The sequence below is a fragment of the Tinamus guttatus genome, unplaced genomic scaffold, assembly GCF_059628265.1.
Source record: "Tinamus guttatus ecotype Peru unplaced genomic scaffold, ASM5962826v1 Tinamus_guttatus_pri_ptg000932l, whole genome shotgun sequence".
Taxonomy (NCBI): Eukaryota; Metazoa; Chordata; class Aves; order Tinamiformes; family Tinamidae; genus Tinamus; species Tinamus guttatus.
The window spans coordinates 98,130-109,862 of NW_028289466.1; the positions used below are offsets into that span (position 1 = coordinate 98,130).

At 66.8% G+C, this 11,733-nt stretch overlaps 1 protein-coding gene across 2 annotated transcripts; it reads left to right on the plus strand.

Moving 5' to 3' along the window:
• The first annotated feature begins 3,336 nt into the window (after positions 1-3,336).
• On the plus strand, positions 3,337-10,128 carry PSMC4 (proteasome 26S subunit, ATPase 4). 2 transcript variants are annotated; one of them, XM_088538144.1, is made up of 11 exons: positions 3,337-3,404; positions 3,696-3,794; positions 4,434-4,620; positions 5,283-5,429; positions 5,918-6,027; positions 6,113-6,206; positions 6,609-6,776; positions 7,608-7,684; positions 7,858-8,026; positions 9,082-9,137; positions 10,007-10,128. In XM_088538144.1, exons 1-11 carry the CDS (start codon positions 3,369-3,371, stop codon positions 10,118-10,120), a joined length of 1,257 nt encoding a protein of 418 aa, XP_088394270.1. In that variant the 5' UTR covers positions 3,337-3,368; the 3' UTR covers positions 10,121-10,128. The 2 variants fall into 2 exon arrangements, with proteins under 2 accessions (XP_088394270.1, XP_088394271.1); XM_088538145.1 differs by lacking the exon at positions 3,696-3,794.
• The last annotated feature ends 1,605 nt before the right edge of the window (positions 10,129-11,733 follow it).

Genomic DNA, 11,733 nt, shown 5'->3' on the forward strand with positions numbered 1-11,733 from the left:
CCTGGGCCCCCCCGTCCCCCCACCCGTCACCCGGTGTCCCCAGGGAGCTCCCGCCGAGGCCTCCACGGGGACCTCCGTGTCCTCCCCCCTCCCGTGGCCTCCACATTTGAGGCCCTCCCTGGGCAGTTTCATTAGCGGGGGGGTTAACGAGCTCATTAGTGCCCGGGCTCCAGAGTCCCCCATGTAGCCCCAAAGCCGGGGCCGGTGTCACCGGTGTCCCCCAAACTCCACGTCGTGGTGGCACCCAGGGGAGGCCGGGCCTCAAATTCCCTTTTTTTCCCCTCGCTGGAAACATCTCAGGAGGCTCCAAGAATAAATAAATTTGTTGGGAGAGGAAAATGTCACAGAACAGATGCCAGAACTGACCCCCCGGGTGACAACGGCCACCCGGACGGGGCCTCCCGCACTGGGGGACGCTCACGGCTGCGCGGAGGAGGCCGAAGGGCTGGGGTGGAGGCCGCGCATGGCCGAGGTGGAGGCTGCGGCGCTGACGGCCCCGCCGGAAGCTCCCGGCGCCCGGGGGGCTCCGTTGCCATCGGCCTCCGTGTCCGGGAATGGCGGGAGGCCCCCGGAGGCCGCGGGTTGCGAGGCCGGGTCGGCGCCGCCGTCGAGGGTGGAGGCCGCCGCCGGCTCCGGGGCCGAGAGCAGCGAGACCCGCGACCCCGCTGGCCTCACCGGAGGGGACACCGGAGGCGGCACCGGGGGCGGTACCGGGGGCAGCACCGGAGGCCGGACCTCCGCAGAGGAGCCCAAGATGCCTCGGGACACGGCAGGAGTCACGGGGACCAGGCGGCGCTTGGGGGAGCCCTTGGGAGGCCCCTCGCGGTAGACGAGGCCCCAGTCGAGGCGCGACGTCAGGCGGAGGCCGCCGCGCTCGGGCGCCTTGAGGCCCAGCACGACCTCCAGGAGGGCCTTGGCCACGGGCGCCGACGTGAAGCCCAGTTTGGTGGCCAGGGCCTGTGTGCGGCGGCGCCGTCGCGTCGCCCGCTCCAGCAGGGCCTCTGCGAGGCCGCCCAGAGGCCCCGTCTGTGGGAACTGGGGGGCGAAAACAAGAGAAAAAGAGAGAAAAATCATGAAAAATTGCGGGGTTGGAGGCGGCCTCTATTGCCTCGAGGGGCCTCAGGGCTTCTGGTTGGCCTCAGTCAGAGCCAACGAGCGGAGGCTGCAAGAAGGGGCCTCCCTTGGGGATTGGGGAGGGCAGAGGGTCCCCGGGAGGCATTTTGGCGGGGACGAGGCAGCGCGTGGGGCTGGGGAGGCTCCGGGGCCTCCCTTGAGCGGCCACAGCCAACACGGAGGCGCCTCCGAAAGGCCCGGCCGCCCCAGGGCCTCCCCGCCTCGGTGGCCTCCCAAAAACGGAGGTGGTCACCTGGGAACCGGGAGGCTTCTCCTCCGGCTTCTGGGCCTTCTGCTCCCGCCTCCGCCGCGGTGGAGGCTCCTGCTTCGGTGGTGGGGGCTCCTTGTTTGGAGGCCGAGGCTCCTTGTTTGGAGGCCGAGGCTCCTTTGGTGGAGGCTCCTTGTTTGGTGGCCGAGGCTCCTTGTTTGGAGGCCGAGGCTCCTTTGGTGGAGGCTCCTTGTTTGGTGGCGGAGGAACCTTGTTTGGTGACGGAGGCTCCTTGTTTGGTGGCTGAGGCTCCTTGTTTGGTGGTGGAGGCTCCTTTGGTGGAGGCTCCTTGTTTGGTGGCGGAGGAGCCTTGTTTGGAGGCCGAGGCTCCTTGTTTGGTGGTGGAGGCTCCTTTGGTGGAGGCTCCTTGTTTGGTGGCGGAGGAGCCTTGTTTGGTGGTCGAGGCTCCTTGTTTGGTGGCCGAGGCTCCTTTGGTGGAGGCTCCTTTGGTGGAGGCTCCTTGTTTGGTGGCCGAGGCTCCTTTGGTGGAGGCTCCTCCCTTGGTGGTGGAGGCTCCTCTCCTGGCGCACAGGGAGGCCCCGCGGTGGGCGGAGGCTCCCGCTCGGCCTCCTCCGCGGCGGCGCCGACCACCTGCACGACCAGCTCCTGCGCCAGGGCCCGGAAGCCGACGTCGGAGAGCAGCACCGACCTCGCCTCGAGGGAACGGAGGCCCCGCGGGGCCCCGCGGCCTCCGCCGGCCTCCCCGGGGCCGCCCTGTGGGTGACGGGAAGGGAGGGGTGACAGTGCCACCAGGAGGGGGAGGGGCACGCGCACGGTCCCGGCCTCCGCAAGGGCCTTCCAGGGAGGCCGGCGCGCAGCTCGGGAGGCCGCGGGGCCTCCGGCTCCTCCCTGCGGACCCGGGGGGAGGGCTCCCGGCACCGCCCCCTCCCACAGGGCCTCCAGGGCCTCCCATGGGGCCTCCAGGGCCTCCCGTGTCCCCAGGGCCTCCCATGGGGCCTCCAGCGCCTCCCATGGGGCCTCCAGCACCTCCGGGGCCTCCCATTGGGCCTCCAGTGTCCCCAGCGCCTCCCACGGGGCCTCCAGGGCCTCCCATGGGGCCTCCAGGGCCTCCCACAGGGCCTCCAGGGCCTCCAGTGTCCCCAGGGCCTCCCATGGGGCCTCCAGCGCCTCCAGGGCCTCCCACGGGGCCTCCAGCACCTCCAGGGCCTCCCACGGGGCCTCCAGTGTCCCCAGGGCCTCCCACGGGGCCTCCAGCACCTCCAGGGCCTCCCATGGGGCCTCCAGCGCCTCCAGGGCCTCCCACGGGGCCTCCAGGGCCTCCAAACCTGCCCCCATTGGCCAAGGGGCACCAGCCTGACCCGGGCTGCCCTCCGTGACACGCGTGACCCCGTGACGCGCGTGACCCCGTGACGTCACTCACGGCTCCCGCACGCGGCATCGCCGACCCCCTTCCCAGCAGCCCCTGCGGGTTCACACTGTGACGTCAGAGCCGTGACGTCATCACCAGGCAGGTGGGGGGGAGCCTTCCAGAGGGCCCAGGCATCCGGGGGCCCTGAACCCCCCCCACCAAAAGGGGGGGACCCCAAAAGTGGCGAAAAACAGGGATCTGGCCCGAAAACACCCGCGATTTCTGCGTCTTGCCCTCGCATTAAAAACTTGCATTTTTTCCCCCCATCACTTTGCGGCTAAAAACCCCCCTTTTCTATCAAGACCCGCGGGGGTTAGAGGCGGCTGGTCCCCCTCATTCCATTTTGGGGCTAAAACTCGCGATTTTGATCAAGCTGCTCTGCACATCCCCCCCCCCCGCGGGGGCGGGTTTGGGTGGAAAAGGAGAGATTTTGGGGACGGGGAGAACGGGGAGGGCGGCGGGAGAGGGGGACACGGGGGCGGGGCCCGGGGAGGGAGAGGCGGGGCCTGGGGCGGGAGGGGGCGGGGCCCGGGGTGGGAGAGGCGGGGCCCGGGGAGGAAGAGGCGGGGCCTGTGGCGGGAGGGGGCGGAGCCTCCCGTCGTGCCCCGCGCGCCGAACATGGAGGAACTCGGGATCCTGACGGAGAAGGCGCAGGTGGGACCCCCTCCCCGGCCACGTGACCCCCCCCCAGGACCACGTGACAACGGGGGGACCCCCCCCCGTCCCCCCAAATCCACGTGACTCCCCGGGTTGCCCCCGCAACCGCCCCCCCTCCCCGGAGCTGCCGAGTCACCCGCCCCCCCCGCGAGGGGCCCCGGCGTCCGGGAGGGACCGGGAGGGGCCGGGGGGGACCGGAAGGGGCCCCGGCGTCCGGGGGGGACCGGGGGGGACCGGGAGGGGCCCCGGCGTCCCGGAGGGACCCAGGCGTCCGGCCCCCCCCTCCAGGAGGAGCTGCCGCCCTCGGCCGCCCCCCGCCCCCCCGGCGGCCTCTCCTTCCTGGTGCCGGAGCCGGAGGATCTGGAGGACCTTTACAGCCGTTACAAGGTGGGACACGGGGACAGGGAGGGACAGGGAGGGACATGGGGACACGGAGGGACCCGGGGACGTGGAGGGACACGGGGACATGGGGGGACACGGGGACACAGGGGGACCCGGGGACATGGAGGACCTGGAGGACCTTTACAGCCGTTACAAGGTGGGACACGGGGACAGGGGGGGACATGGGGACACGGAGGGACCCTGGGGACCTGGGGACAGGGGGACCCGGGGGGACATGGGGACCCGGGGGGACAGGGAGGGACATGGGGACACGGGGGGACACGGGGTACACTGGGGACCCGGGGACATGGGGACCATCTTGAGATGTCCCCATGGCCTTGAGGAGCGTCTGGTGGCCCCAGGGATGGCCCCATGGCCACAGGGATGTCCCCGTGGCCTTGAGGAGCATGTGGTGGCCCTGGGAACGTCCCCATGGCCCCAGTGATGTCCCCATGGCCCCAGGGATGTCCCCATGGCCATGAGGAGCATGTGGTAGCCCCAGGGACGTCCCCATGGCCTTGAGGAGCATCTAGTGGCTCTTGAGATGTCCCCATGGCCCTGAGGAGCGTCTGGTGGCCCCAGGGATGTCCCCTGGGCTCGGGCAGCGCGTGGTGGCCCCGCGGTGACCCGCGTCCCCCTGCGCAGCGGCTGCAGCAGGAGCTGGAGTTCCTGGGCGTGCAGGAGGAGTACATCAAGGACGAGCAGCGGCACCTGCAGAAGGAGTTCCTGCACGCGCAGGAGGAGGTCAAGCGCATCCAGAGCATCCCGCTGGTCATCGGGCAGTTCCTGGAGGCCGTGGACCAGAGCACGGCCATCGTGGGCTCCACCACGGGTGCGTGGGGACACCGGGGATGGGGATACGCGGGGACATGGGGACACTGAGGATGCCAGGAACACGAGGATAGGGACACAAGGACAGGGATGCCAGGGACATGAAGATGTGGACGCCAGGAACACAAGGACAGGGACACCAGGGACACAAGGATGTGGATGCCAGGGACACAAGGACAGGGACACGAGGATGGGGACACCGGGGACACAAGGACAGGGACACCAGGGACACGAAGATGTGGATGCCAGGGACACAAGGACAGGGACACGAGGATGGGGACGCCGGGGACACAAGGACAGGGACATGAGGATGGGGTCGCTGGGGACACCAGGGACACAAGGATGGGCTCTGGTGGCTTGAGGGGGTCGAGGTCTTGGGGACAGAGAGGTGGCCAGGAGGGGACATGGGGACAAGCACAAGATAAAGAGTGTCATGGGGACATAGAGATGGGGACATCCAGAAGACACCAAGTATCATGGGGACATAGAGGTGGACACGAGGGGACACGTGGCCTGGGGACATCAGGAAGACCAGAGGTGTCACGGGGACGGAGAGCTGGGGACATCCACAAGGCCAGGGGCACCTCCAAGACGTGGCCGTGGCCACCACGGGGCGGAGGGTCCTGCAGGGACAAATGGGGACCCCCAGGGCCACCCGCGCAGGTTCCAACTACTACGTGCGGATCCTGAGCACCATCGACCGGGAGCTGCTGAAGCCCAACGCGTCGGTGGCCCTGCACAAGCACAGCAACGCGCTGGTGGACGTGCTGCCGCCCGAGGCCGACAGCAGCATCATGATGCTGAGCTCAGGTGGGGACCCGGCACCTCCCGGTGGCACCGGCGTGGGGACATGGGGACGTTGGGTCAACGTGGCCAATGGTTGGGGCAGGGGAGACACCACTGACCTCCTGGTGGCACCAGGTTGAGGGGATGGTTGAAACTGGGTCAACGGTTGAAGCAGGGGAGGCCCCAATGACCTCCTGGTGGCACCAGGTTGAGGGGATGGTTGACACTGGGTCAACGGTTGAAGCAGGGGAGGCCCCAATGACCTCCTGGTGGCACCAGGTTGAGGGGATGGTTGACATTGGGTCAACGGTTGAAGCAGGGGAGGCCCCAATGACCTCCTGGTGGCACCAGGTTGAGGGGATGGTTGACATTGGGTCAACGTGATCAACAGTTGGGGTGGGAAGGTCCCTGGGGACCTCCTGGTGGCACCAGGCTGGGGACTCCGCGGTTGCCCCAGGCCCCGTTTGGGGACACTGTGGTGGCCCCGTGGTGACGCCCGCGTCCCCGCGCAGACCAGAAGCCCGACGTGGTCTACGCCGACATCGGCGGCATGGACATCCAGAAGCAGGAGGTGCGCGAGGCCGTGGAGCTGCCGCTCACCCACTTCGAGCTCTACAAGCAGGTGAGCGCCCCGGGGCGGCAGGGACGTCCCCGCTGATGACGTCACCAGTGACGTCACCACGTCCTCGTGTCCCCCCGCCCTCCAGATCGGCATCGACCCCCCGCGTGGCGTCCTCATGTACGGCCCCCCCGGCTGCGGCAAGACCATGTTGGCCAAGGCCGTGGCCCATCACACCACAGGTGGGCACCCATGGGTGGCACCTGGGGGGGACGGGGACACCCTGGGGGGCAGCGGGGGGGGGCTGAGGGGCACCCGAGGGGGGACCAGGAGCACCCAAAGGTGCTGGGGACACCCAAGGGTGACAGGAGCACCCGGGGGTGCCGTGAGGGTCTCAGAGGTGCTGGGGACACCCAGAGGTGACAGGGGGCAATGAGGGCCACCTGGGGGTACCATGAGGGTCTCAGAGGTGTTGGGGACACCCAGAGGTGACAGGGGGCAATGAGGGCCACCCGGGGGTACCATGAGGGTCTCAGAGGTGCTGGGGAGACACCTAAGGGCAACAGGGGCACCCAAGGGTGCTGGGGACACCCAGGGGTGACGAGGGCAGTGAGGTGCCACGGTGGCCACGCGGGTGTCCCCAGCCGCCTTCATCCGCGTGGTGGGCTCGGAGTTCGTGCAGAAGTACCTGGGCGAGGGGCCCCGCATGGTCCGCGACGTCTTCCGGCTGGCCAAGGAGAACGCGCCGGCCATCATCTTCATCGACGAGATCGACGCCATCGCCACCAAGCGCTTCGACGCCCAGACCGGCGGTGAGCGGCGCGGGGGACGCGGGGTGGGAGGTGGCACCTCATGGTGAGGAACATGGGATTGGAGGGGGCACCTCATAGTGAGGGACGTGGGATGGAGAACGTGGGGTGAAGGACATGGGGTAGAAGGTGGCACCTCATGGTGAGGAACATGGGATTGGAGGGGACACCTCATAGTGAGGGACGCGGGGTGGGATGGAGAACGTGGGGTGGGAGGTGGCACCTCATAGTGAGGGACGTGGGATTGGAGGGGGCACCTTGGGGTGAGGGACATGGGATGGGGAACATGGGGTGAAGGACATGGGGTGGGATGGGGAACATGGGGTGAAGGACAGGGGGTAGAAGGTGGCACCTCATGGTGAGGGACATGGGGTGGGATGGGGAACATGGGGTGAAGGACAGGGGGTAGAAGGTGGCACCTCAGTGAGGGACATGGGGTGGGATGGAGAACGTGGGGTGGGAGGTGGCACCTCATGGTGAGGAACGTGGGATTGGAGGGGGCACCTTGGGGTGAGGGACATGGGGTGGGATGGGGAACATGGGGTGAGGGACATGGGGTGGGAGGGGGCACCTTGGGGTGAGGGACATGGAGTGGGACCTTCTCAGCACCCTGGGGTGGGGGACATGGGGTAGGGACCCTCGGGTGGGAGGTGGCACCTCATGATGAGGGTTGGTGGGTGGGACCTCCTCAGCACCCTGGGGTGAAGGTGGCACCTTGGGGGACATGGGATGAAGAACCTAGAGCAGGAGGTGGCACCTCCCAGTGAGGGGGGTGGGATGGGACCTCCTCAGCGCCCTGGGCACCCCGGGGTGACAGCGGCGCCGTCCCTGCAGCCGACCGCGAGGTCCAGCGCATCCTGCTGGAGCTGCTCAACCAGATGGACGGCTTCGACCAGAACGTCAACGTCAAGGTGGGCGCCCGGGGTCCCATGGGTGTCACCCCCAGGTGATCGTGGCCACCAACCGCACGGACACCTTGGACCTTCCGGTGTCGCCGTTCCTCGGGCCATCCCCAGGCTCCCATGAATGTCCCTCGGTGTTGGGGTGTCCCCCGCGGGTGTCCCATGGGTGTTGTCACCCCCAGGTGATCATGGCCACCAACCGGGCGGACACGCTGGACCCGGCGCTGCTGCGGCCCGGCCGCCTCGACCGCAAGATCGAGTTCCCGCTGCCCGACCGGCGCCAGAAGCGCCTCATCTTCTCCACCATCACCGGCAAGATGAACCTCTCCGAGGAGGTCGACCTCGAGGACTGTATCCTGGGGACATGTGGGGACACCTGGGGACACGTGGGACATCGTGGGGACACATGGGGAACATCACAGGGACATTGTGGGGACATGGGCACAGGGGACATGGTGGGGACACAGGGACAAGGTGAACCTCTCCGAGGAGGTCGACCTCGAGGACTGTATCCTGGGGACATGGGGGACACCTGGGGACACCTGGGGAAACGGGGGACATCGTGGGGACATGGGGAACATCACAGGGACATGGTGGGGACATGGACACAGGGGACATGGTAGGGACACAGGGACAAGATGAAGCTCTCCGAGGAGGTCGACCTCGAGGACTGTATCCTGGGGACATGGGGGACACATGGGGACACCTGGGGACACCTGGGGAAACGGGGGACGTCACAGGGACATTGTGGGGACATGGACACGGGGACATGGTGGGGACACAGGGACAAGATGAAGCTCTCCGAGGAGGTCGACCTCGAGGACCGTATCCTGGGGACACATGGGGACACCTGGGGACACCTGAGGAAACGGGGGACGTCACAGGGACATTGTGGGGACATGGACATGGGGACATGGTGGGGACACAGGGACAAGATGAACCTCTCCGAGGAGGTCGACCTCGAGGACTGTATCCTGGGGACACGTGGGGACACCTGGAACACTGTGGGGACATGGGGAACATCACAGGGACATGGTGGGGACATGGACACAGGGGACATGGTGGGGACACAGGGGCCAGATGAACCTCTCCGAGGAGGTCGACCTCGAGGACTGTATCCTGGGGACACGTGGGGACACCTGGAACACTGTGGGGACATGGGGAACATCACAGGGACATTGTGGGGACATGGACACAGGGGACATGGTGGGGACACAGGGACAAGGTGAACCTCTCCGAGGAGGTCGACCTCGAGGACTGTATCCTGGGGACACCCAGGACATCGTGGGGACATGGGGGACACCGCAGGGCTAGGGGACATCACGGGGACATGGGGGATGTCGCGGGGACGTCGTGGGGACGCGGAGGGGATGTTGGGGACCGTCCCTGTCCTTGACACCACCCAGACGTGGCCCGGCCGGACAAGATCTCGGGCGCCGACATCAACTCCATCTGCCAGGAGGTGGGTGACTTGGGGACACTGGGGACATTGGGGACATCAGGGACATTGGGGACACTGGGACCCAGGTCCCTCACACCCCCCCAGTGCCCTCTGCGTCCCCGACCGGGTGACACCCGCCCAGGGAGGTGACACGGATGGCACTTTGCAGTGTCCCCAGTCTGGGGAAGGTGACACAGGTGCCATTTGTCTGTGTCCCTAATAGGGGACAACCTGGGGAGGTGACACGCGTGTCCCCACATACGGGGCGGTGACACAAGTGTCCCCAAACACAAGGGACGTCACACGAGTGTCCCTGCACACCAGGGAGGTGACAGGGGAGGTGACCCATGTGTCCCCACACATGGGAGGTGACACGAGTGTCCCTAGGCACAAGGGAGGTGACACGCATGTCCTTACACATGGGAGGTGACATGCATGTCCCCACGCCCAAGAGGTGACACAGGGAGGTGACACGCGTGTCCCCGCTCCCGGGAGGTGACAGGGGAGGTGGCAGGGGAGGTGACACGCGTGTCCCCGCTCCCGGGAGGTGACAGGGGAGGTGACACGCGTGTCCCTGCTCCCGGGACGTGACACGGGAGGTGACAGGGGAGGTGGCAGGGGAGGTGACACGCGTGTCCCCGCTCCCGGGAGGTGACAGGGGAGGTGACACGCGTGTCCCTGCTCCCGGGACGTGACACGGGAGGTGACAGGGGAGGTGGCAGGGGAGGTGACACGCGTGTCCCCGCTCCCGGGAGGTGACAGGGGAGGTGACACGCGTGTCCCTGCTCCCGGGACGTGACACGGGAGGTGACAGGGGAGGTGGCAGGGGAGGTGACACGCGTGTCCCCGCTCCTGGGAGGTGGCAGGGGAGGTGACACGCGTGTCCCCAGGGCGGCATGCTGGCCGTGCGCGAGAACCGCTACATCGTGCTGGCCAAGGACTTCGAGCGCGCCTACAAGACGGTCATCAGGAAGGACGAGCAGGAGCACGAGTTCTACAAGTGACACGGGGACACGCGGGGACACGAACGCGCCCGGGGGCGCCCGCGGGGACACCCGTGGGGACAATAAAGTACCCGGGGACACCCGCGTCTGCTGGGGAGTCTCGTGAAGGGGGGGCTGGGGACATGGGGACAGCGCTGGGGACAGGGGGACGGTGACGGGGTGGCCCTTGGGACAAAGGGACAGTGCTGGGGACATGGGGACGGTCATGGGGACAGCGCTGGGGACATGGGGACAGTGACGGGGACATGGGGACAGTGACGGGGTGGCCCTTGGGACACAGGAACGGTCATGGGGACATGAGGATGACCATGGAGGTGACCCTGGGGACAGGAGGAGAAGCCTGGGGGTGGCGCTGCAGACACAGGGACAGCAATGGGGACATGGGGACAGCGCTGGGGACATGGGCACAGTGACGGGGTGGCCCTTGGGACACAGGAACAGTCATGGGGACATGAGGATGGTCATGGGGATGGTCATGGGGACATGAGGATGACCATGGAGGTGACCCTGGGGACAGGAGGAGAAGCCTGGGGGTGGCTCTGCAGACACAGGGACAGCAATGGGGACATGGGGACAGCGCTGGGGACATGGGCACAGTGACGGGGTGGCCCTTGGGACAAAGGGACAGTGCTGGGAACATGGGGACAGTGATAGTGACATGGGCAGGAGCCTGGAGGGAGATGTGGGGACACAGGGACAGTGCTGGGGACATGGGGACGGTCATGGGGACATGAGGATGACCATGGAGGTGATCCTGGGGACATGAGGAGGAGCCTCAGGGTGGCCCTGCGGACACAGGGACAGCAATGGGGACATGGGGACAGCAATGGGGACATGGGCCGGACCCTGGAGGGGGACGTGGGGACAGTGTTGGGGACATAGGGATGACCATGGAGGTGGCCTTGGGGACATGGGGACAACCCTGCAGGTGGCCCCAAGGACTTGGGGACAGAACTGGGGACCTCGGGGTGCGTGTTGGAGACACGGGGGTGGCACAAAGGTGCCCTAAGGGACCTGGGGACATCTGAGGGGGTGGCCTTGGGGACATGAGCTTGACCATAGGGCTTTGGGGACGTCCGTGGGGACAACCTGGCGACACAGGGACACGATAATGGCAATGGGGACACACGGGGTGGCCTTGGGGACATCCTGGGGACACGATGACGTCAGTGGGGACACAGGGACATGTGGGAGGACACTGAGGGGTGCCTTTGGGGGAAAAATGGGGTATTTGGGGCCTGGGGAAGGATTTGGGGTGAAAATGAGAAATTTGGGGGGTTGCGAGGAGGGGTGGGGGTCAAGGGAGGAGGAATTTGGGGAGAAATGAGGAGGAATTGGGGTCTGGGAGAGAATTTGGGGTGAAAAGAGAAATTTTGGGGAGGTTGGGGGAAATTACAGAGATTTGGCATCAGAGGGGAGGAAATTTGGGGAAAATCAGGGCGATTTGGGAGGCCATGAGGGATTTGGGGGTAAATCAGAAATATCTGGGGTCTGGAGAGGGAGATTTGGGGGAAAATTGGGGAGTTTGGTGCCTGGGGGAATGGGGGGGGGGCGGAATTAGGAGCATTTGGGGTCCAGGCAGGGTGAATCTGGGGGAAAAAAAAGGGAGATTT

Bases quoted from the DNA above. Each gene is read 5' to 3' on its own strand.
- PSMC4 (XM_088538144.1), top strand. From the start codon at position 3,369: ATGGAGGAACTCGGGATCCTGACGGAGAAGGCGCAG. The intron at 3,795-4,433 runs GTGGGACACGGG...CCCCCTGCGCAG, and splicing joins ACCTTTACAGCCGTTACAAG to CGGCTGCAGCAGGAGCTGGA. The intron at 6,207-6,608 runs GTGGGCACCCAT...GGGTGTCCCCAG, and splicing joins CGTGGCCCATCACACCACAG to CCGCCTTCATCCGCGTGGTG.